Source organism: Petromyzon marinus, chromosome 4 (assembly GCF_048934315.1).
Source record: "Petromyzon marinus isolate PM22_M1 ecotype Great Lakes invasive population chromosome 4, UKy_Petmar_22M1.pri1.0, whole genome shotgun sequence".
NCBI lineage: Eukaryota > Metazoa > Chordata > Hyperoartia > Petromyzontiformes > Petromyzontidae > Petromyzon > Petromyzon marinus.
The window spans coordinates 2,114,596-2,140,477 of NC_133670.1; the positions used below are offsets into that span (position 1 = coordinate 2,114,596).

Below are 25,882 nucleotides of genomic sequence, written 5' to 3' on the forward strand. Positions count from 1 at the left end.
TCACCGGTGAACAACCTAAGGAAACTGAACTTGCTTGCACACAACTCTCAGTCCATATAAAATGAGAGAAAAAAAGAATCAAATCACGAGTCTCGGCGGTGTGAAATCTACACACGATTATATCCATAATCCCCTAAGCCACACGTTCACTTAATTTTCACGCTGCGCAGTAAAAATCAATCTGAGTGAATGGCCAGAGAGCATTGGTCCGCTTTTCATCCGTTAAATGATACCGTCACGCACCACAGCAAAATGCATCTAACCTTCACATTTACCGTTTGTAACTTTCGATTTAAAGCTTTCGTGACTGCAAGGATTCATCTTCTTTGGTTCTTTCGGTAAAGTCACGTAGAATGAGAATAAAATTATAAAATGATAAAATAAAATAACGCAATAATATTATCACATTTATTTCCTGTGCAATTCTACCGTAACTAGAGCAGTATGATTTGGACACTTTAATTGGGGTGAAATCAGTGGCGCTTAAACGCAAGTTCACTTTGATATTTCACTTCAGCACGAGCTTTGGCGTCAAGCTCCACTGTTATCAATGACTACCCTTGCACCACCAAACATGGGCAAGAGGCCCTCTCTGCGACCTCCCCTCTTCACCTCACCGGGGGCCTCAATTGCTCCCTCTGATCTTTGTGGTGGCGAGTCGATCGAGAAGATGGACGCAATCGGTCCACCTGTGCTCAAGAGCTTCACTCGTCAAACGAAACAAAAAACACTTCCCCGCTGATGTCTGTAACTGGGCACCGTGCCAGCACAACATTCTGCTCGTGGCTCGCCGCCGTGTTTTCAACTTGACACACACGCCGATCCCACAACCTCCTCCTAACCCCTATGGAGCCTGTTGGCTATATCAGGGCAAGATATGTCAGGCCCTGTTAAAGGCTGGCACGGCACACGTGAGGTGGTTGGAGTGGGCAGCACCGTGGCCGAACTCTCCGACTCTCTGGTTCTTTCGGTAAAGTCATGTGGGTATAAAATAAAATAAATTAAATCACGACGTTTCGATTGCAACACAAGCAATCATCATCAGGTGGGAAAAAAACACAGCAAGAAAATTATCTCTCCCACTTCAGCAAAAACATTTTCTTGCTGTGGTTTTCCCACCTGATGACGATGATTGCTTGTGTTGCAATCGAAACGTCGTGATTTAATGTATTTTATTTTCTACCTACGTGACTTCAAATCTAGATCAAACTCTCCGACTCCCGCGTGCTAAAGTTCACACAATGCACCGCGCACCTCGACCCACTGAGATCAATCTTTACATACGTAAGACCGGTTGTGTGCTGCGTCACCATAGCCCGAATAGTGCACGTCAACGTAAGGCACATCCAAATAAGGTGAACGAACCCAGCGGTGAAATAACTGCCCCCACGTGAATACATGTACGTGCACCTACCCCCTTCGCGCGCGCGATGTAGTACGCATGCAGAACTTCTTTCGCACCGTACGTAGCCAGAATCAGAATTTGTATTTATACTGGAGGAATCCAATGAGCTATACAGCTCTTATTCACATATGTGCAGTAAGGGCGGGTAAGAACGTTACAACAACAAACAGTACAAAAATATAATAGCAGTGCAAAGTGCAAGAGAGGTAAACAAATCAACCAAACACATTCGAATAAAATTAAACCATCCCCGTCCTACCAGGCAAAGCCCGCTGAGGTATTAACTTATTTTTCAAAAGTGACTGGCCACAGATGATAGCTAAACAAAAGTGGCCCCATCATTTGGACATTTGTAGCAGACGCTCACCCACTTAGAGGAAACGGAATGTAGTGGATGCAGCGGTAAACTTGGCTACGCTTAAACACTGACAGCTCTCTACTTGTTTTTGAGAATGTTTTAAATTCGTACACTGTTGGACCTTTTCCAGTGCTTAAGTCCTTAGATTTATGGTACCGATTTTTTTAGTCTCGTGTTGACGATTTGAGCATCAAGCCCCCTTTCCTTGTAGTGCTCTGTAGAGTTGTTTTTTGTGGCTTAAATAGTTTTACTTTTTCAACCTAGGACTTGCTGGAAGGTCTCCGTAGGCTGTCACCTGATTATATATCAGGAGCAAGGATGAACGGTTGAAATCCAGATACACAGCTGAACAATTATCCAAATACTTCGATTGGAATGCGCTGCCTTTGTGGGGAAGATCAACAGTGGTTACCCTATGGTTAGACTCGTCTCCACCACAGGAATGTGGAATTTCCACCAGTGGCTCCGGGCTGTAAACGGGAGATGAGCAGCGCCTCTATGCTCACTGGAGAAGCAAACTCTCAGACGTTGACTCTCGGAGTGAGTTGCGATGTCCCGCGGTCGGCACAGAAGGGACGCGTGGCCGTGAACGCCAACCCGCATGCCCGACCAACTCGGGGGGCAGGTTTGATACGTAGGGAAAACACAAAAGCAAAAGATGGCAAAACATAACTGCATCAAAGTAATAGATAGAATATATGGCGAGATGTTAACTCCCTCGCCTGGTATGCAGGAGGTGGTGGGTTCGATAACGACCCTGACGCCTGCTGTATATTTGGAGTTTGCGTGTCTCTCTCTCCCCGTGGTCGTGTGGATTTATCTCCAAGTTCTCCGGTTTTTCCCTCCACATTTAGAATCAACATCACTCGTTTAGAGTATTTGACTGCTATACATTTCCACATGATGATAAGCCACTTCGTTGAGCTATAATTTGTGGCCAGGCGGCTTCTGAAACGAGCGTATAGCTCGATGTGCCTTACCTGGTAAAATAAAAAATAGTTTTAATATTTGTTTCTTTCTCCTGCAAATACCAAGAGTGAAACCCCAGGCACGCATTACACACCGTATAAAGACTAAGTATACGTGTATAATTGTTTCCCTCTGGCTATAGAGGGATAAGTCAGAGGCCGTAGGACTGTGAGAAGGGCTGGGTGCAGATGCAGCACTTGTCGTAGTAATTTTTTTTACAAATATTACATATAAAACAGGGGGAACATAGACATAGAGTAGGGAGAGAGGGGGTAGAGAGAGAGGGGGTAGAGAGAGAGGGGGTAGAGAGAGAGAGGGGGTAGAGAGAGAGGGGGTAGAGAGAGAGGGGGTAGAGAGAGAGAGAGAGGGAAGGAGTAAGAAGGAGGAGAGCAGAGCGTGAAATATTTTGTCAAATCTTTCATTTAAAAAGGGGGGGGGGGGTAGTTACATAAAGCAAAGCATAAAAAACACCTAAATGATGAACGAAGCAAAGTGCCGACTACACCGAGCATCTTCTTGTTTCCTCTGATCGTAAAAAGAAGAGAAGGTGAGGGAGAAGGAGAGGCAGGGGTGAGTGGAGACTGAAGAGAGGGTCGAGCCAGGGGTTTTGGGGGACAGGAGCATTTGCGGTCCCGGGCAGCTCCAGGAATGGTCCGTCACAGGCCCAGCTCTATTTTCTAATCGTCATGGGAACACGGCGTAAATGAGCGTCGGCTCACGCCTTGATGTTGTGCCTTTGTGGTCATGTGGTATTTGGACCCCAAAGTTGGAGTGCAGCAGGAATAATAGTGATTTTAAATGCGCTGGGCGCTTCACGGTAGCCGCGTAGAGTTGTAGAAACGAGTGCGAAATATACACAACGGTTCCGACATCTGTGTTCGTGTCACCAAGTGCGTTTGGCTGTTTAGGCCTAATTTACTGTTAAACTGGCGTCTATCACCAGTTCCATTGGCAAGGCTCTATTGCGGGTTGATGCACATGGCTAAGGAAGCTCTCTGATTGCTCACACTGTACCGCCAGCATGGGGACAATCTCAATCGGCAAAACAATTCCAGAGGGTGACAGCACGTAACCTTCAGTCATTGGGGGGTTAGGCGGGCACTCAGATACAAACCACGGAGTGCTCCATGTTCAGGTGTTCAGCTGTTTTTAGTTGCCTTGACGGTTTGTTTTTGTAGTTGCTGGTGACCAAACTGAGATCTCCCATCCCCCCACGTTAAATATTTTCAAAGCAGTTTTTTTAATAATGCATAGGGTTTGAGTGGCAATGTCTCAACTACGTTGACAAGGACATGACCTCGGCGAGGTGTCTGACCACCTCACAGTTAATATATAGAGTACAGTGACACCTCGGTTTACGTCAGGGATGCGTTCTTGAAAGATGCGACGGTGAATATCGAAACGAAGCAAATCAAAAGCGATTTACGGGGCCGAGGCAACGGATACGCGAAAGGATGGATGATGCTGTCAGCGACGTAGGGCGCGGGTAGCGGTGTCAATAACGTGACGACGTATTTGTGAAAGGACGTAAAGGGGTTAGACGTATCGCTGTATTTTATTTTTAATGACAAAGTGTGGGCAAGCGGTTGAGTGCGTGGTGTGAATTCTGACTTTAAAAGGGTCTCCGCGAACTGTTTAACAGTCTTGCCCTTTCGCTATGTATGTTGACCCTCTTTCACACCGTACATAACCAACCATGCTAATCGGAAGGTGCTATGTAATGCGCGTTTGCATAATCTCTTTAAAAGTATCACCGCACAAAGTAATCCGTGGGGATTTTAGCCTTTAGACTCCACACGCACGCGTGTTCTTCCAGCAGATTAACGAAACCAACGTTTGTGGCTAACGTGGGTGCAGAGATTTAGATTGCACGATTTGGATAAGCACTCCAACGGCTGAGATAAACACTCCCACCTCTACCCCTCTTGGCCTATGCGCTGTGAATAAGGGCAATTGCCCGAAACGTCGCTTACTTTACACTTGTTGTTATATTTTTTATATGCCGCGGTGTTATCGATGAATGTGTTGAGTTTGTTTTTGTTCTACCCCCCACAAGCGGCGAATTCGCTCGCTCCATTCACATGGACGATCCCTTCGTCGCCTTCAAACGAGCACGTTGCTCCACGCGACGCGTCGGTGATTGCGTTGACGTTGGAACCCCAGTCGCCAGTAGATGGCAATGCCTACCGCAGGCAATAACACGAGAACATGAACCTGGCGCCAATCCTGCACGCGTTCGCGTCCTAGGTTTTGTTTTTACTTGGGGCGTTTTTGTTGTTGAGATAGGAATGAATCATCCACCGCGTGTAATAGGGTTTGGCTGCGATACAATTAAAGCTAAAGCCACGTCTTTGTTATAACTGCCTCGGCTCACGCGGCGATTACCTCCATCCAGTGCCGGATTATACTCGTAGCACAAGTAGCTACTACATATGTAGTAGCTACTTGTGTAAAGTAGCTACGGGCCCCGCACTTTCAAGGGCCCCGCGCTAAATGCTTTCAAGCTATCAATTCCGGTTCAGTGACTCTGTACTTGCTCTATTACTATAGTACTATACTACCTTCAACTTTTATGAACGACTGGGTGTTTAAGGTTAGCGATTTGTCGTATTTTCTGGCTGTATAGCAAATAAATAAAAAATACTATGACTTTACTATGCAAGTAAAAAAATGCACGTGTTTTAATATTTACTTGTTTTTTTTTATTTAGGGCCCCTTTATAACATATGCTAGAGGCCCCGCACGAGCTTAATCCGGCACTGCCTCCATAAATTGATAAAATAAAATAACACAATAATATTCTCACGACGTTTCGGCCACAACACAAGCGGCCTTCATCAGGTGAAGGGGGCGAGACTGTCTGGTAGGACAGCGCTGTCCTACCAGACAGGCCGCTTGTGTTGTGGCCGAAACGTCGTGAGAATATTATTGTGTTATTTTATCAATTTATTATTTTATTATCATTCTACGTGACTTTACCGAAAGAACCAAAGAAGATGAATCATTGCAGTCACGAAAGCTTTAAATCGAAATTTATGCCTCCATAAAGGCAAAAAAACAATTCCTCACCTAACAGCATCGGCGCTGGCCGCAGTGGCCGAACGCGCAGCGAACACCCAAGATGTGTCCCCACAGGGGCGGCGTGAATATTTAACGCACGTTTCCATCGGATCCACCGCCACCACACGCATCAATCGTCCCGCACGGTGCGTGCGGACTGATGGCCTTCGCGGGCCCCGAGTGATGTGCAGGCGATGAATAATTGAGAGGGCGACGTTTTACCGGAAAAGCGTGAACGTTCGGGAAGTTGCGCCGCCGTTTACAAGGGGGGGGGGGGGACGCGTCCCTTTTTCCGTGCTCCGGCGCAGGAAAAGGGCGTTCCAGAGTAGCCCCATCGCCGCGGGTTTCCTGTCCTCTCCCCCTGCAACTCGGAGTGCGATTACTCCTCCAGCCTGACAACTCCCCACCCCCCCCCCCCCTCCCCGAGGGGCCCTGCCTGCACAATGCTTCTCTCTGTTTCCCTTTCGACGTCTCTTCACCCCCCGCACCATCCTCCTTCGTTGACCCTCTCTGTGGACCTTTATTGTCATCCGCCACGTATTATGGCACGGGATGGCTCCGTACGGCGCGAAAGGAGTTCAACACAGGTCAATGTATGAACGTTTCTTTAAAAGCCCTCGACGGGCGCTGCAGTGGAGCGGTTGTTTGTTTGTTCGTCGGCCCCTAAATCTCCACAGAAATACAAAAAGTAGCTCAGTCCATGGCCCTGCCTCGCCTTGCAGCCTCATCGAAATACTCATCTGGCCGCATTGCACATTCATACGATTTTGCCGGCTCAAATGACTGCAATGCAAAGAGACGCTCCTGGGGCCAGAGGCCCCCCGACCTCCAGGTTTATCACCTGGACCCACGAGGGGAGGACTCGTGACAGCGCCCCTTTCGAAAGTTCTGGCGATTCATGTTTTAGTTCACGTCCCGTGGAGCAAGGAGAATAAGAGACGGTTCTGCGGCAACAGCTTGCGTCATGTGCAGTATCGACGTCAACTTAGTTGTCGGTAGGAATTGTTGTCGTAAAACCCGAAGTTGCGTAAAACACTTTTGCCATCTGCTTAAGCCACACTTGAGGCTGCATTGGTCAAACTCAACTTCAGATACCATTTATAATTATCACCAGCTGCTGTTGCTTCCACTGCTGCTCATGACGTCGATGACAAAGGTGAAGATAGTGCAGAAGAATTGTACTTCCCAGGAAAGATAATTTTTTGTGTGTGTTCTGCATGAGGGATGAAATTGCATTACCCAGAGGACACCTTTAGAGGGTATAGCAGTCAGACCTTCACACAGATTGATTCAATAATCCACTTGCTGCGTTGTCTCCTGATACCCATCTCACAGTCAATCAGGTTTAGGAGTTTTATAAATGTTCACGTGATCCTCCAATCCATGCCTCCAAAGTGATGAATTAATGACAGGATCCAAGCAAACACCAAACGAGTCGTCCATTTCAGGCTGAATTGACCGAATGTGAGCCACAGTTGGTAATCAAACTGGAGTCGCTTGATTCGTAGCCTAGAGGATGATTCATTATACGAAGATAACAATCCCCCAGGTAGCCTTTAACAGACTGTTTTGGGGAAAATGCTGTTAGCCAGACCATATTATGGCCGGCAGGATACACAAGGAGGTTTTCTGTTCAGCACCACGTCCGGCTGCCTTTGTCTCCCCCAGTGCTTGCATTTACACACTGCACCAGGTACTCATTTAAGGCTGAGTCGACCTCGGGGAGGAGCAGGACAGGTTCAGATATTTGTCACTGCACATTGCACAAAGACCTAAGCGTGCACATTAACATATCAACACAGTCACACAAGACAAAGACCTCCCATTTGCCTTAACAGACTGTTGGGGCAAATGCTGTTAGTGAGGACCCATGAAGGCCGACACGGTACACAAAGGGGTGGGTGGCCAGCACCATGCCCGGCCGACTTTGTATCCCTCGTGGAGATGTTTACGCACCGCATTTGAGGCTGAGTCAACCTGGGGGAGGCCCAGGGCGGAGTCAGATAATCGTTACTGGTATTTGCCGTGAGCGGGAATCGAACTCGGGTCGCCGGGTTCGTAGCGCAGCATGCTGCTCTACCGCCCCCCATACACACATTATCACAGCGACACCCATGCAAAGGAATCGATCCCATATACGGCCTTAGAGGATATTAACAGAGGTCACGAGAGGGTGGGGGGTGTTGGGGGATGCCCCCCTTCCCATCCCCCGCGATGCACTATACCGGGGTCAGCAACCAAAATCACAGAAAGAAAAAACCTCAATATCTCAAGAGCCGCAATGCACAACGGTGTCACGAAGCAGTCCTTCAAGAGCCACCGCACGCGGCTCCGGAGCAACAGGCTGCCGACCCCTGCGCTCCACCGACCCACACTGACTGGCGCGTTGCGTCACCAACGTTTTTACACTGCCGGCCAAATCCGTCCCATACTTGTTTCTCAAGCCAGCCTCGGCCCGGTCCAGAACTGTGCAGTATCCTGCAATAAAGTTCCACACAGCAATACCGGTGGAACGGAACTCGTTACAAATCAATTCCTGCCACTGAGAAATGTAGTTTTTTTTTCATAAGCGACCTGGCCACAAATGAGAGTTCAAAGAAGGGGCTTATCACGTGGACATTTATAGCAGCAGAATGCTCTAAACGGGGAGAGAGACACGCAAACTCAAAATAAACATGCATCAGGGGATCAAACCCACGACCTCCTGCATATCGGGCGAGGTTGTTAACATCTCGCCAATGTAGTGCCCAATTCCCGGAAAGGTAGCAACGCGAATGGTGAAGTATGTTCAAGTATCCCCCATGACCAATGCAGCGGTGTGGGGAAGCTTTTCTTCCATGGGTGGCTTGACTAAGGGCTGTAAACATTACTCCATTTATTATAACCAAGGCTCTGAGCAGCCGTCAGTGCTCTGACACACGAGCTGGCAATGCCGTGATCCAGGCAGGCTAATCTTTACAGCCCTTATCACTCTCTTAGATCTCTGCCTTTGAAATGTAACAATAATTTAATAAAACTCGCTTCCCTTTGAAAATCAACTGCCTATGACATTTGTGTCGAGTGGAGTGCCATACATGGGCAGCAGTGGCACAGTAGGTCAAGGCATTTAAAAATATATTTCTTTGTTTTGATAAAAAAAGTCGTTTGTACATTTTGTTTTGGTGCCTTTTCTCGATTTGTTTATTCATTTTAGATTTTGCTTGGTATTATGTTTTTCATCTGCTTGTGTGTGTTGGACTTATTTTTCGCCATGGCAGCCGACCGAGTATATGAGATTTGTTTTTTTTATATATAATTTAAGTACAGCGTTGTGGGATGCTGTTGGCATTAATGACGCCATATAAAATGAAAGTATTATTTTTGCCATTTTAGAATAACCCCTACCACTATCCACATGGTGTGGGCAGGCCCTCATTCAGCAGTGGATTGAGCAAGGGCTGTACATGCACATGGCCATTGTATCATGAACACAATGGTTATTATACACCCGCGAGGAACTCCACAGAAAATTATGTTGCAGTTAAGATGCCACCTTTGTATTTCTGGGCCCTCGTTTGTGAATGTCTGTGCATCACACTGAGTGGAAGAGTTGTGGCCTGGGCTGGATTAGAGAATGGAGAAACCTATTTGTGCGAACAAGCGCACGTACAAGTTCGCGCTCGTTACACACAAGTGCTTGCCACAAATTAACTATAATACCTTGCTGATCTCGTGAAGCATAAACTATCACGCCAACTCCGGTCATCCTCGCAGTGGTTTTGGATAACGGTCGAAAAAAAAATACGGTCACCGCATCGAGCGCTTTCAGATGCGCTTCTGCGGCCGTCTGGAACGCTCTTCCTTCCCATGCTAGAAAGCCACCGAAGCTTTGCACTTTTAAAGCATCTAAATTGAAAACTTGAGAACTTCTCTTTGTTTTTATTTTTTTGTCCTTCCCCCGTACCTCCGATGAGCACTACTGGCTACATACGGTGCGAAAGAAGTTCAACATACGTACATACAAGCACACTAAGGCCCTGGGCTACAAAGTTAAAGCCGTTCGACAGCTGCTTCACGTTACGGGATGGACCATTCCATATTTGTACAGTTAACCGAAATTCTGTCAGTGAACTCAGATGTAAATATGCCGTGATTACTGTCCCTTCTTTAAACAAATTATGCAATTTATGTTTTATTTAAACAGAGGAGAGCCCAAGGAAATTAACTTGTTCTTTAAGAGCAGTCTGGACCATCGTTGTTTTGGCTACATACGGTGCGAAAGAAGTTCAACATACATCCATACTCTACAGAAGTTAGTCGTAGCATTATTATTACTACTACGCTCGTTTACCCAGGAAAGCCTCACCGAGTCTCTACACACTTTTTCAGGAGGGTCCTGCCAAGTTTTTTTTCGCAGGAGTGGAAATGTTGCCGTGTGGAATCCCAATTGGGTAATTTGTATTGTGATGTTTAGCCATGACTAGTTGCATGTTATGTTTTTTTTTACCAAGGGAGGAAACGGGAGAACCAAGTGGAAATCCATGCAGGAACATGAGAGAGAAAACATACAAATTCTACACAAAAAGGTGTAAATGATGGTTAGAAATCGAACCCAGACTCTTTTGGCTGTGGGGGGCGAGTTTTACCACTGCGATACACATGCCGCCCTACTGCATATAATAATAATCAAAAAATATAAATGGCGATGCAAAATACGTCCTTTGTTAACGCTGTTACAGAATGGTAAACATCTGCCCTACAGCAGACCACGGGATTTGGTAATTCCCCATAGACATTCCCATATCGTGGCAGGAATCAAATAATCTATTCTATCCAAACAGCACCATTGCCAGGCAGGGTCATGCGGCTATCGAGCCACTTATCAATAAGGAAAAACCAACAGATCTTGTTGAACTAAGCTCACCAGTGTTGCTTTAGAATTCACCAAGTCTGCTACCTTGTGTCCGTCACTAATGCTGCGTGAAGTATACTTGCCGGCACTGAGTGCATGCTACCGTATTCTCTGTATTATACGACACGAGTTTTTTTTTTAATCCCCGTGTATTTTAAAGCAACAGGGTGGAAGTGCGTCTGATGAATCCGGTCGCCGTGTGCGTGGCCAGATTTTCCACAAAGTTACATCGGGAACACGTTTTGCAGGTGCGTCTTATCTTCCAAAGCGTCTTACAATTCGGAGAATACGGTAAATGCAAATGCATTCTACACGTCTTAAGTGCGAGTAGGGAAAAGAGTCGTGCTTGTCGCCTTGTTTTAAATATAAATACACCATCATCATCACATCATCAGGACCCATGGGCAGATAGTCCGTAGGTGTCCACTGCACATGTCGTCATTGGTTTCCACTTTCCTCTCTGTCTACTGTGCCAATAAGCTCAAATAGTTGGCAAACATCTCTCTGGCACCAACCTCTTATCATGTCGTCATCAACACGTTCTCTGTTACGTATTCCTCTCTTTCCGGTTCCTTCTATTTTTCCGAACAACAACAACAATTTTAACGTCCCTAGTGTTGTCCATCCTACATACAACCACAATGAATGAGCGATAAAGGTGTGTTGATGAGAAAGGGTGCTTAGGGGTATTGCTGCTGCACAATGCCTGATTACCAACCACACAATGGTGGTATTGGGTAAGTGAGATTTATGAGCGAGGTCGCTTAGCCAAGCTCTAACACCTGACTGAGTGTTACTGGAGATGAGCCATCAATTTCCCCGTCAGCGGCACGTATAACGTTCCTACACGTGTCACCATGGCCCTGCTCCATCATAACTCATCAAACCCTGACAGCAGGAAACCAGCCAAACGCATTCGTACAAGCAACACGCAGTTGGTAAGTTTAACGCTATTATTACCCCTACAGCTACGCTTGTTTACCCAGGAAAGCCTCACTCAGTGTCACGACTCTCTTTCAGGAGACTCCTGCCAAGCTTTCCCAGTGGGTGGGCGATGGTGGTATGTGTAGTCCCAATTGAGTAATTTGCAGGTACATTTTTTTGAGGATTTGGATCGTGCTCATCGTCAGTGAGTATTGCACGGTTGTTTGAGCTTTGTGAGGAAAGCTTAGAACCTGGAGGAAACCCATGCAGAAACAGGGAAAGTACAAATGCCACACAGCATGGGTCAGAAATCGAATCCAGGCCCTTCTTGCTGTGAGGCGCGAGTTTTACCACTGGGGCACGCTTCACCGCAGCTCAAATTGAAGATTCAGAATAGAAATGTCGCGCAAGATTTAAACAACTGGGCTGGGTGATGCTAAGAAACGAGTGTTTTTAACCTCACCGTGCGTGCTCTAACACAGAGCTGCTGTACGTAACCCAGGGTTGAGTTTTGTACAGAGTGACAATTTATCTCTTCCTTCACTCGCCGCTGCCAGTCCTACATCCCCCCGTTGGCATTCCCATGTTTCATTCAACTAAATATGCAGCCCCGGGCAGGCCCAGGAGGAATATTACATTCTCTCCACGGGATGCATTTCCCCCCCACCCCACCCTGCATTGCCCTCCGTGGCCCTGTAACTGACTCCAGTGAGGCAGGCGCCCAGGTGAGAAATCCAGATGAGGTCAAGAGGTGCTTGGGCAGCGATTATGTACGAATGGTGGTTTTTTTCCAACAAAACAAAAATAGAAACGTACATTTATTATCAAGAGCTGTTTGAGATATTGCTTCTTCGTCTTCTTCTTCTTTATTTAATTTGCGTCATAATTACCGAGTTGAGATTTTTTTTTCCTGCGCCTTCGATTCGCGCGGTTGGCTACGTATGGGGCAAAAGAAGTTAAACATAAATACATGAATTTAGGTAATTATAATAAGATAAAATGTCGCAATTCAGGGTCACAATTTGATTCAAGAATCGCTGATTTTAATTGCTTCCCATTTGTTCCATCTCGTTTGGAAATTTTTATTTCCTCGAGACCACGTGTAAAATTGGCCCATACCTTGCATGCACCGTAAATAGCCAATTCCTACAAACACACATTATTGCATGTACTGTGAGTATAAATGTCTGTCTGGATCAAGTGAAATTATTAATCGATACACACCTACCCATTTGACGGTGAGATGGAGTGTCCATCGCCATTGAATCAAATCACGTTTAAAAGTCGCAAAGCTGGAAAGTAGCCAAATTAGACCAAACACCAAATTGGACTGTGTGTGTTTATTGTGGAACCATTGGTGACTGAACTGTGACCATCGATCCATTGCACTGGAGAGATCCCTACAGAACCCCGGATCTCGGCCGAGTCCAGGTCTGCGTTTTGATTCCTGAGTCATCTGGCAACTTCCTCGTAACAACCGATTGTACTCTTTGGTTTTTTCAGCAGCAGGAACATCGCCCCCCATCTGACAAAACAGATACACGGCGGGTCCCTCCACAACAAGAGTCTTGAGACTCGATGAGGATTCTTGGGTGAGCGAGTGTCACGATGATGATAATAATAATATGTACTATCAACTATTTTTTCTTTTACCATGTAAGGCCCACTGAGCTATGTAGCTCTTTTCCAGAAACGACCTGGCCACAAATGATAGCTTATTATTACGTGGGAAATTATAGCAGCCAAACACTCTCAAGGTGTGTTACTAAACGTGAGAGGCAAAACCCCAGAGGACCCACGAGCAGAGAGACATGCAAACTCCAAACATGCAGGCGTCAGGGTCGGGGTCGAACCCACGACCTCCTGCACACCGGGGCGCCACCGTGGTGCCCTCACAATAGTTGACGACTCAGGGACGGCGTGGCGTCTCACCAGCGTGCGCCCCCTGTCCGCGGCCAGGGCCCTCAGATGCAGCAGCGTCCGGCGGCGACGGCGGCGAAGCGACTGCCACGGCTCGGCCCACGAGTCGTTCAGCAGCATCTCCGCTCCCGTCATGCTCATCTGGGCTCGCACACGAAGACAAAGAGGGCCTTTGACGCAGCGTTCTTCACTGCAAGGCCCACGCGCCACTGGTGGCCCCCCCGGTGGCCTTTAGTGCGGCCTCTGACGAGCGGCCCCTGACAATAGACAACATGAAGTGAAAACACCGCCCCATCATCATCATCGTGCTGCTGCTGTCAAACCACAATGGTGTCAAATGTGTGGCGGCCCTCACGCTGATGATGTCTTATCGGTGAAAGTGGCACCCCTCTGAAAATGTGTGAAAAACACGGCTCTAACAGATTGCCTTGAACGGTAGGTAAGTACATTGGTAAACGTGCAACTCTTATAAACTATATAGGTTACAAGCTCCATTAAACAGTTATGTCTTGTATGTTCTATTGAGCTGGTTAAATGTCTGTAAAGGGTCTCGAATATCACGCAGCGCCAGTGAATTCCAGGCTGATGAACCGCTGAGTAGGTGAGTGGGTGGGTGGGTGAGTAGGTGAGTGAGTGGGTGGGTGGGTGAGTAGGTGAGTGAGTGGGTGGGTGAGTGAGTGGGTGGGTGGGTGAGTAGGTGAGTGAGTAGGTGGGTGGGTGAGTAGGTGAGTGAGTGGGTGGGTGGGTGAGTAGGTGAGTGAGTGGGTGGGCGGGTGGGTGAGTGCCACACGGGGGGGGGGGGGGGGGTGGCCAGCACCACGCCCGGCCGCATTTGTTTCCCCACTGCCGATGCTTGCACACCATACCAGGTACTCATTTAAGACCGAGCCTACCTAGGGGAGCGCAATGACCGGTTCAAATATTCGCCAATGTCATTTGTTGTTGAGTGGGAATCAACCTCGGGTCGCCAGATTATTTTGCCCAGTGCGCTGAATATTTGCGCCACTGCTCCCCACTCGTCAGCAAACACACAAACACACGTCCTGCCGCTAGACTAACAACACCGCGACAACAGTTGGTATTTATTTACAACGACGTGATACCAACACCCCCTATACCCAAATCACCTGGAATGCGCCAATCCTGTTAAAACTGAAAAGCTATGCAAATTTGAGCCTGGTTAATGCTTATATGGGCCACCGTCATGTATAACAGGTATTATAGGTCGCGTTATTACATGGTGGGCAGAAACAGGCCATTGCAGCAAAATCCTTGTTTTGTACCGTACTTCTATGCTTCCCACCGCTGTGCTCCCAGCCTATCGCCAACCGTCAAACACCAGCACGGTGAAGTATGGTCAAATAACCACCACGACCAGCACGGTGAAGTATGGTCAAATAACCAAACAAAGCTGTTCACGCGCAGCGTCGCCACGGCACCCGTGCCAGGCTCGGTGCGCTCTCTGAGGCTCGCCTGGAGAAGGCTCGAGGATAGGAGATGGTGGAGATGGGCCCAGATGTTGCATATTAGCACGTAGGAGCGAATGGCGCTTGTGCCGACTGTATCCTCTGAGCTCCCTTTGAAGTGCCAGGCCCTCTGCTTCCTGTTATTGCTTCCATGGTGGCTGCTAGCAGCTGGCCCTGTCCCATGTTTCGTGCGCCCCGTCCTGGAGGGACCAGTCACAACCCCGCTGTTACCACACCGCCTTGGCTGGCGCTGCTACTGCACCCACAAGCCAGTGATGCTGTTTTGACACCTGAGTGAGACCCAATGAAGATTGCAACGGGCTTGCAGCGGCACAGACAGCGAGAGGCTCAACACGTTCCTCAATAAGACTGTGGCCTTCAACGGACAAGTATAGAATAGGTGACGTTTTGGGCAACGGCCCTTCTGCAGAGCACATGAATTGTAGCAGCTCGGCACGCTGGCTCTGTCACCGGGAATCGTGAACACCGCAGTTCACATTCTAATGCTCCCGTGGGCTGGCAGTGAGTACAATCCTGCAGGTACACACGTGTACACATGATGGCACAGTACGGATGTATACACTTTTCACACCTATCAACTCACATGTTGGTTAACTACGGGTATTTTACATCCAAAAACTCATGCAATATTATTGTTCACATCACAGAGCGTCTAACTTCACAACGTTTAGAGCAAACGCACATTACACAGTCATGAATTGTACTGGCTGTAAACTTCAGCATAAGAGGATCCATACGTAAATTGGTGTGTGTTTAGCACCGCAGTGGTGGGATGTTAACTCCCTCGGCTGGTATGCAGGAGGTCCTGGGTTTGATCCCGACTCTGACGCCTGTATATTTGGAGTTTGCATGTTCTCTCTGTGGTCGTGTGGATTTTTCTCCAGGTCTTCCGGATTTTCCCTCCACATTTAGAAACAAGCGATTATGAATTTCCACGTGATAATAAGCCCACTTCGTTGAGCCAGTATTTGCGGCCAGGTCGCTTCTGAAAAAGCGTTACATAGCTCAGTGGGCCTTACCTGCCAAAATAAAAAGAGTTTCGTTTAATAGTTTTAGAAAAAAAAAACTATTCTACGTGACTTTACCGAAAGACCCAACTAATATGAATTCCTGCAGTCACGAAAGCTTTAAGTCAAGATTTAGAAAGCAGCACTTTTGCCCGCCTTCCTCACCGCGTTTTCGATCGTTCTAGCTCATCTGTCAAGACGCTACCTCTAGGGCAGATGCTCGGTCACTTTGGGCCATGCGAACGCCATATCTGTGCTTCGTCTCCGACGTCACCGTTCCCCCTTCACATGCGAAACCTCTTCGTAAAGCGCGGACCCAATCGCGCGGTTTGCTGCACGTGGCTGTAACGATGCCTTCTGACCATTGCCGGCCCTGGTCACCTGTTTCGAATGGAAATACAAACCGTGTCGAGATGCGGACAGAGCCCGTAGCGAGTGAAGCTTTCAACAACCCCCCGCCCCCCTAGCCTACTGACATCTTCATCAATTGCCTCCATCAGACCGGTAATAACTAAACATGTTGTTGCTCTATGGGACCTTTTTTTTTGCCAGTATCAAAATTATCAGAGATAAAGATGTAATAATATGCTTTACCCCCTTTCTGGCAATCGAACAGGTGTTAAGATGGCCAAACACCAGATACCTATGGTTAATACAGACCCGACGCCTTGAAATCGGTATCCATTTGTTGTTTGAACATCTTAACGCCTGTTTTAGTACCCAAAAGGGGTAAAGCCTATTCTTATATATTTATTGTTTTTACCTTATTGTTGCTACCATTCTGACATAGTAGGACACGCTTTACTTCGGGGCGTCTTGTCCCTGGCTTTTGGGGAAGATTAAACGTCGACAAGCAAAGGAGTAGAATGTGCGAGCTTTACTGGACAAGGTTGTTATTGGCGTCCTCCAATCCCGGTTCCCATTTCTGGCGACGGTTCCCACTGCCTGAGATTGGGCCCCTGTGTCGCAGTCAGAGGCTTCGGTTTCCGCCTCTGCGCTCCAACGGTTCTCGTGGTGTGTCTACGACGGCACACTCCTTCCTGAGCTACAAAGTGAACAGCACAATGAAGAGGGGACAGGCTTTATGCCCTAATTAGTCTGCACTAATTAGGGTGGCGCACGCTGATAGGAAACAAAGCCCTCACAAGCGCCGATGGGGTCCATCACGGAACAGTGTGGGCGTGCTTTTGTCTGTCTTTGTTTCGTGTAGGGAGCGGTGGCGCAGTGGTTAGCACACTGTGACCTGAGCTTGATTCCTGCTGACTGGCAACATCGGTGATGGAAATCTGGACCTCCCCTAGGTCGACTCAGCCTAAATGAGTACCTGGAGCGATGCGTAAACATCAGCACTGGGGAGGCAAAGGCGGCCGGGCGTGGTGCCAGCCATACCACCGCCTTCTGCGCAGTGCCGGCCTTAATAGGTGCTCGTTAACAGCACTTGCCCCAACAGTCTGTACGGTTACGAGAAATATCGGTGTGTTGTGGGCGGAGTGGTGCCGTGGTGGTTGAGCAACTTACTAGATTCCTGGGGCCCCTAGTTCGAGCCCTCACCCGTGCACAACCTCAGTGGGAAGTGGCACCTGAAGATACTGTGGGGCTTTCCCTCCGTTGGTGTGGTGGGTGCCAGAATGCGGTGTGCATGCCGTCTGGGAGTGCTACTGGCCACACCACTGCCTCGTGTGCCACACCGGCCTTCATAGTTGCTTGCTAAGAGGAGCACCTGTGGTTCGCGAGACTTCAGAGGGGATCTTTTTGAGGATGGAAGGAGAGAGAAAGTGAGAATTGCAGTCCCAGCTAGAGGCTGGGGTAATAATCGCAGGGTTACAAAGTAAGGATGTAGAAATAAAAATGTGTTTGGAAAATGGGATTTAAAAAAAATAACCATTCAAATAGTCGAGGGAAATAAGAGCAGAAATTGGAGATTTGCTCAAGGTTTTAAAATCAGTGGAAACTAAAAAAAGGTGGATGCCCATGCATCCCAAGTTAAATGTGTACAAGGTAAAGATGTGCGTACGTAAAGTGTAAGAAGTCCGTGCTGTTTTCACAAAGCAGTTGTTAACACATATATATTTGTAACCTAAAGCAACGTATTGTACGTCCAATCCCACCGACAGTTTCCAGGGTTGGTATCAAAGACAAAGATCCCCTCCCCTGTAGCCTTAACAAACTGGTGGGGCAAGCGCTGTGAGCGAGCGCACATAAGAAGGCCGGAACGGCACACGAGGGGGTGGGCCTTTGTCTCCCGAGTGGCGATGTTTTCACATCGCACCAGGTACTCAATTGAGGCTGAGTTGACCTATGGGAGGCCCAAGACCGGTTAAAATAATCGTCACCGGTGTTGGCCGTGAGCAGGATTCGAACTCAGGCCGCCGGTTTCATTGCGCAGTGCGCTAAACCGCTACACTTCCATTTCCCGGCCGACAATTCCAAAGTTGCCATCGAGCATACACAGACACACGTATGGTCATACAGGATAGGGATATCAGGAGTGGGTACATTTGTGTTCAGAAGTGTGTTCTCCACAACATGCCGTTTTTCTGGTTCAATTCCCAGAATCTGTTTTTCAAGAAACCAGACGCATGAGATTGGCATTTTAATTCTGGAAAGTTGGCACACTAACGATTTGCTATAATTCATCTCACGTGCTGATTAATCCGATTCCAATGCGCCATTTAGAATGTTTATCGCATTTGAATAAGCTGTCCACTTAATCTGTAGGGGGGTTTTTTTCGCCGTCTGCCTCATTAGCTGAGCTCTTTCCTCTGCATGTTCTCGCTCGGACTGCTCCGCATAAGAAAGGGAAGTGCTGTCAGCAAAAAATGCAGCTTCACGTACCGTGACTCAAAGGAGACTCTGTGTAGGGGGTTAATTCTTAGCTCGCTGAATGTATGGGCTGCCGGTCACTAAAAGTGCCCTCTGCTTCACGGTTCATTAGGCCTTTTTTAAATAACAAAAACAAACCTTCCACCCCGTGAATCAATTACCAACAGTGGGGGGGACGGACGGACCGCTGAGGAGGGCTAAAGGGCTCGCTCCCCTAACGGTAACGGCCCATTTACGCGCCGCCATTCACAGTTGTTGCACCACGAAGCGATTACAAACCCACTCGTCACGCACGCGAGCAGTGCTCGTACTGCAGTGGCATGTCCAGGGTGGTTCCGTGGCAGATATGCTCACCGAGAGAGTATCTCAGTACACTTCTCGGGCAATTGTAAGGAGAGATTCTAATCGTTAACGTAGCAATCCCAAATTTCTCATCTGCCAATTTTTCTTTCTCTTCGGATTTTTGTTGGATACAACGACCACAAGAATTGCTGAGAATTGGAGTCTCACGTGCTTTTGTTGAAAGTGACAATTTTTGTTGAAAGTGACCAATTTTGGTCACTTGTCTTTGATTCATCCTGATGATCATATAACTTTTCTAAAGAAATCTATATCTTTTTTTTACTCAGCTCAATGTATGCTTAATTTTAGGACGTAAAAAATGTGATCAAAATATTGTGATGACAAAATTACAACGGCATAACCTCCTCCATGTAGGCTTACCCGATACATGAATAAGGCTACATTTTAAAAGCAATATTATTTTTGTGACTCCTAGACATCCAAAATGAATAGATCGTTTAGTGGTGGCAAGTCCCCAGAAACATTGTTATAATTATTGAGTGTGTGTGTGTGGGTTGGTGTGTGTCTGGCAAAACAACCCCCTACCTCCTCGCGGTGCCGGATGGGAAACTCTGTCGTGGACAGTGCTGTGGGGGGAGGGCCAATTCCGATTGGCCTCTCCCCTCATGGCGTCTGTGACCACCACAGGGGCTAAACGGGGGGCTCTGGAAGGGTGCGTGGGGCTGGTAACCCCTCCACCTTCAAAAATTTACCACGAAACCACGAATTAAAAATGTAACAACTAAGCTTGTGCCGGAGGCCTCGGGGGGGGGGGGGGGGGGGGGGACAGGCGTCTATGACGTCTCCTGGCCAAACCCCAATTGGCGGAGCCAGGAGATTGAAGCTCTACCCTCGGGGCTCCTCCAGAAACAACGAAAAGCCACTTTGTGTGGCCACGTGGAATGTTCGAACGCTCACTGCGGAGGAGAGGCTGCCACTCCTCTGTCGGGAGCTGGACCGGTACCGCCTGGATCTCTGTGGCATTCAGGAGGTCCGGTGGACCGGTTCTGGCTCCTGCCACCATGAGGGGTGGACAGTCCTCTACTCGGGGCAGCAGATTGCCAAACAACAGGGTGTGGCTCTTCTTTTGAACAAAATAATGAAGGGTGCGTGGAAGCGTGGCGGTGAGGTGTGGGAAGCTGTAAACCCCAGGCTACTTTGGGCTCGCCTTCCCATCAACCGGAGGCGAGGAGTGGTGGTCGTGGTTACTTATGCCCCCACCGAAGACGAACATCCGTGGAGGGATGCAGGCAAAACCGATGAGTCAGATGCCTTCTATGATCTCCTGTCACAGGTGCTGGCTAAAGTGGCCCCTCGGGATAGAGTCATCTTGTTGGGCGACTTCAATGCCCGAGTTGGTCATGATGCTGGCACTTGGTCTGGAGTGATTGGAGGGCATGGGCCAGATCAGCTCAATAACAACGGTAGGAGGCTGCTAGATTTTTGTGCAGCCCATGGGCTTGTAATTACCAACACGCTGTTCCTGGACGTGGTGCTGGCAACCCACCCCCACATGTGCCGTGCCGGCCTTCATAGGTGCTCACTAACAGCACTTGCCCCAACAGTCTGTTAAGGCTGGCTATAGGGGGGAATGTGTGTGCTGGCGTGTGGCTTGGTGCGTGTATGTTCTGTGTGTTTGGCTTGGTGCATATGCCGGTATGCTCTGCAGGCCGGTGAGGTCACCTGTAGCTGCAGGGGGTTAGCTGGGCGGTCCAGTTTGCAGGTGAGGGGCCCCTCGGTCGCCAGCTCCAGGAGGTAGAGCACAAACTGATCCTTGAGCTTCTCCGGCAGGGCCACCTCCAGCTGGCTGGGCCCCACGCTGGCCGGGCCGCTGTTGCGCAGCTGTCGGCACGAATTCACAACGCGCGGCTCTTAGATTAACGTCACAAAAGCAGTTCCATTGTAAAGCCTTTTTCCTCGGGGCAGGGGGGTGGGGGAGGCGGAGAATGTCGGCGGTGGTGCGGCAGGAGGCGCCCGCTCACCTCGTAGACGTGCAGCACCAGCGGCCCCACCTGCTCCTCGGTGCTGAGCTCGGCGCTCGGCGGGGCCCAGTCGGGCAGGGGCAGCACCAGCTGGGGCGGCAGAGACACCCTGGAAGGCACGCACGCTCCCCCGGTGACTACCGAACACGCGTGTTGTGACCATCGTTGTGACGGGGGACAGGGTAGCAGCAGCGCAGTTGCGACACTCGCGCCTCACAGTAAGAAGGGGCCTGGGTTCGATTCCCGACCTGGGTTAATTTTCTGATGGAAATTTTGTTTTTCTCTCTTCCCCTGTTCTGCGTGGGTTTCCTGTGAGTTCTCCGGTTTTCTGCCATAGCAATGTAGCTGGCATTGGCCGATCAACCAAAATCAGAAAAATAACCCTCATATCACTCAACTGGGATTACAGCAGCAACATCGCCTCCTACTGTGAACACTTGGCAGGACCCTCCTGAAAACGAGTCTTGAGACTCGGTGAGGCTTTCTTGGGTAAAAGAGCGGAATAATAAGAAATCCTTCGGCTCTCAATACATGCATTCCGTGTAAAACAATGTGTGTCAATATTAATTTCCACATATGGCAATGTATTGTACCAACAAAACAGAAAAACGTATAGATAATGCTATTATCTGTGCATGTCGAACTTATTTCGCACCGGACGTAGCCAACCGTGCTAATCGCAGGTGCAGGGGAAGGACAAAAACTAAACACAAAAAGGCAGTTCAGAAGAAATGGGTTTTCAATTTAAAAGTGCATAGCTCGAGTGACTTCCTAACATCGGAAGGAAGAGCGTTCCAGACGGCCGCAGGGACGCATCTGAAAGCGCGCGATGCGGTGACCGTCTTTGTTCGATGGTCAGCCAAAAAATAATAATAATAGCCGGAACATATCAGACCGGCAATACAAACGAGACGGTACGAACACGGAAACAAAATAGAGCCTTTACCAAAACAAATCGCGACCGGGTATCGTGAAACTTTATCTACGCGCGGAGGCTGGGTCATCGCACGCCGCTAAACTCACGCACACGCTGCAGATGCTCTCACATTGCTGTGCGACAATGACGGTTCACATTGGCCCCGATAAAGGAATTAGGGTCAGCGGAAATGTGTGTGTGTGTCCACTTGTTAGTGTGGGTAGCGGTGGTGCAGCGGTCACCGTGCCGCACTACGAACCCGGTGACACGAGTTCGATTCCCTTTCATGGCCAACGCCGGTGACGATTAACTGAACCGATCGTGGGCTTCCACTAGGTCGTCTCAGCCACTGGGGAGACAAAGGCGGCCGGGCGTGGGGCTGATCCACCCACCCCCTCACGTGGTGCTACAGCACTTGCCCCAAAAGCCTGCTGAGGCCATACGGGGGACTGTTGTCTTTGCACTCACTAGGGTGGGACGGTGTGAAGCTGTGAACTCAACGGGGCAGAGGCCAGGCCGTGTTGCTTTAGCACCACGCAGCGAGAAGCAGGCGCAGCGAGAAGCCGGCAGAGCGAGAAGCCGGCGCAGCGAGAAGCCGGCAGAGCGAGAAGCCGGCAGAGCGAGAAGCCGGCGCAGCGAGAAGCCGGCGCAGCGAGAAGCCGGCGCAGCGAGAAGCCGGCAGAGCGAGAAGCCGGCGCAGCGAGAAGCCGGCGCAGCGAGAAGCCGGCAGAGCGAGAAGCCGGCAGAGCGAGAAGCCGGCGCAGCGGGAAGCCGGCGCAGCGGGAAGCCGGCGCAGCGAGAAGCCGGCGCAGCGAGAAGCCGGCGCAGCGAGAAGCCGGCGCAGCGAGAAGCCGGCGCAGCGAGAAGCCGGCGCAGCGGGAAGCCGGCGCAGCGGGAAGCCGGCGCAGCGGGAAGCCGGCGCAGCGGGAAGCCGGCGCAGCGGGAAGCCGGCGCAGCGGGAAGCCGGCGCAGCGGGAAGCCGGCGCAGCGGGAAGCCGGCGCAGCGGGAAGCCGGCGCAGCGAGAAGCCGGCGCAGCGAGAAGCCGGCGCAGCGAGAAGCCGGCGCAGCGAGAAGCCGGCGCAGCGAGAAGCCGGCGCAGCGAGAAGCCGGCGCAGCGAGAAGCCGGCGCAGCGAGAAGCCGGCGCAGCGAGAAGCCGGCGCAGCGAGAAGCCGGCGCAGCGAGAAGCCGGCGCAGCGAGAAGCCGGCGCAGCGAGAAGCCGGCGCAGCGAGAAGCCGGCGCAGCGAGAAGCCGGCGCAGCGAGAAGCCGGCGCAGCGAGAAGCCGGCGCAGCGAGAAGCCGGCGCAGCGAGAAGCCGGCGCAGCGAGAAGCCGGCGCAGCGAGAAGCCGGCGCAGCGAGAAGCCGGCGCAGCGAGAAGCCGGCGCAGCGAGAAGCCGGCGCAGCGAGAAGCCGGCGCAGCGAGAAGCCGGCGCAGCGAGAAGCCGGCGCAGCGAGAAGCCGGCGCAGCGAGAAGCCGGCGCAGCGAGAAGCCGGCGCAGCGAGAAGCCGGCGCAGCGAGAAGCCGGCGCAGCGAGAAGCCGGCGCAGCGAGAAGCCGGCGCAGCGAGAAGCCGGTGCGTCTTACCCACGGAGGTCGAGTTGAGCGAAGACCCTGACGGGCAGCGTCACAGCCTCAAACACGTGCTCGTGGGGCTCCTGGTTCGCACTGTACAGGCGGGAAGACAAAGGGGCGACGCGAATGAGGACGCTCGCGCAGCGCAAGGCAACAGGGACTCTGCGACGGTGGAGGGGAAATGTTGTCTCCGTTGCCGAGCACGCAGAAAGTCGTGGATTTGATACCGGACCATGACGATGCCTGTTGTATATTTATAGTTTGCGTGTCTCTCTCTCTCTCCCAGTGGTGGTCGCATGGATTGTTCTTAGAGTCCTCCGGTTTTCCCCTCTACATTTAGAAATACGCGTTCAGATTATGTGGCTGCTGCTATGAAATCCCACATGCGGTGATGATGATGATGAAGCCACTTCGATGAGCTATCATGTATGGCCAGGTGCCCTCTGACAAAGAGCTCATAGCTCAGTGGGCTTTTTCTGGTAACATAAAAACAACTAGATCAATTAGTTTAGTTTATATCGATGAACCAGCACTTTGGCATGATGTCACAGAGATGACAGAGAACCTATACAAAGTCGTGACTGAACAATTGTCAGGCCCGATTCCAGAGCAGATTGGAATGCGGTGCAGCGGAAACGTTCCCCACACACATTTCGCTCACTGTATTGAGGAACTTGCCTCGAGGAGCTCGTTCATATGAGCCAAATGGGCAGAGCCCAAAAGCGCCCCCACAGATAACAGCCAAATCACTGTACTGCGGCAGGGTCGGGTGACACACACGCATTATACACACACACACGTGTCAACTAATTCACACGGCTCACAGCCTCCTTGAAGACGCTCTCTGCAAAGCGGGAAAATCATTCCGCAAAGTGCAGACTGGGTCGTGCAAAGTTGCGGGATGGGATCTACAAAGATGGGAGCGGCTGCAGCACGTGCGGAATAGCTGTTGCGCTTCGTAAAACGACTCCGTGCTTTCATGAGTCCCGGAGTGTGAATTAGGAGGAGGCTTGGAAAGCCACAGCGGGGAGCACCACTGCAACAACTCAACACCCAAAAAAACTTTTATTATTTTTATTTTATTTTATTCACTTTATTATGATTATTTTTTCTATCCATGTTACCAAAAGAACCAAAGAATATGAAATCCTGCAGTCACGAAAGTTTTAAGTCAAAAGTTAACTCAACGCATCCACGATAAGCTCCGAAGAAGAGGGCCCTTTGCCCAAATCGTCACCTATTATATAGTTGTTTATTTTAATGCCAAAGTATTATTGACGAATGTGTCGAGTTTATTTTAATTAGGTATTCGTGCGTATCACTGCCAACGCGGCGGCATCACCAAACAATGCGATCAACACGCATGGATAGGACGTAAGGGTCGTTATTTAACCAGGAGATGAAATTAACCCCAACGGTGACCGTAGTTTGACCGACTGATGTGAATTCTAAATTATTTTAGAGACGAAGCAGACATCTCGTCGAGCCCACGTTGATGACCAGAGAACACTAAAAAAAAACCTTTTTGGAAAAAAAAATGTTGGCCACCAACAACAGCGGACTGCTTTCACTTATTGAGCAGGGTCATCGGAACGTTGTACAGTACATTGCTTCAAGTCTAACGCTGAACAATGACAAATATACAACCATCATCAGCCAACCGCTGAACAATGACAAATATACAACCATCATCAGCCAACCGGGTAATTCACCTCCCACAGCGCGTGACCCTATCAGCAAACGCTAGGCCGCTACCGTTTACTCCTTGTATCTAAATTAACACCGACAGGGTCAAGAGGTCATCGCAACCAATGCCACTGATAGCAACACAAGTTGCCATCCTGCAACTGTTGCTACAGTCGACCACTGAGATCTGAGGTGTGCCGTACGGGCTCAGTGTGAGGCCAGTGCACGACCATCCCAAACCACGGCCATCTACTTCATCCGTGGAATGTGCACATAAAGGCCCAACGGGTCAAAAACAATGTTGGATTTGTTCCAGAAACTTTGGAACCATTCCAACCAAGGTAAAAACCATCGCCGTAGTGGCTGCATCGATGGCTTTTTGCCGTGACGCACTTCATTCTGGGGGGGATTTAGAACTCATTTTGTCAGAATAGAGGAGCCTCCCAATGGCCTCTTACCGCTTTCAGGATTCGGCATTTTCACGTAGAGAAACTCACACCATAAACTGACGGTCACTCCAAAGTTTCTGGCCGTGTTCC

At 49.6% G+C, this 25,882-nt stretch overlaps 1 protein-coding gene across 1 annotated transcript in view; it reads right to left on the minus strand.

The window, feature by feature from the left end:
- LOC116938838 (integrin alpha-8-like) overlaps window positions 1–25,882 on the minus strand; it is a 135,639-nt gene that overhangs the window by 16,634 nt on the left and 93,123 nt on the right. The window contains exons 23-26 of the mRNA XM_032946541.2: window positions 23,670–23,750; window positions 21,169–21,277; window positions 20,870–21,028; window positions 13,540–13,668 (exon numbers count right to left, since the gene is read on the minus strand). Of these exons, the coding sequence (XP_032802432.2) occupies window positions 13,540–13,668; window positions 20,870–21,028; window positions 21,169–21,277; window positions 23,670–23,750 (478 nt within the window). The remainder of the gene's footprint in view (window positions 1–13,539; window positions 13,669–20,869; window positions 21,029–21,168; window positions 21,278–23,669; window positions 23,751–25,882) is intronic.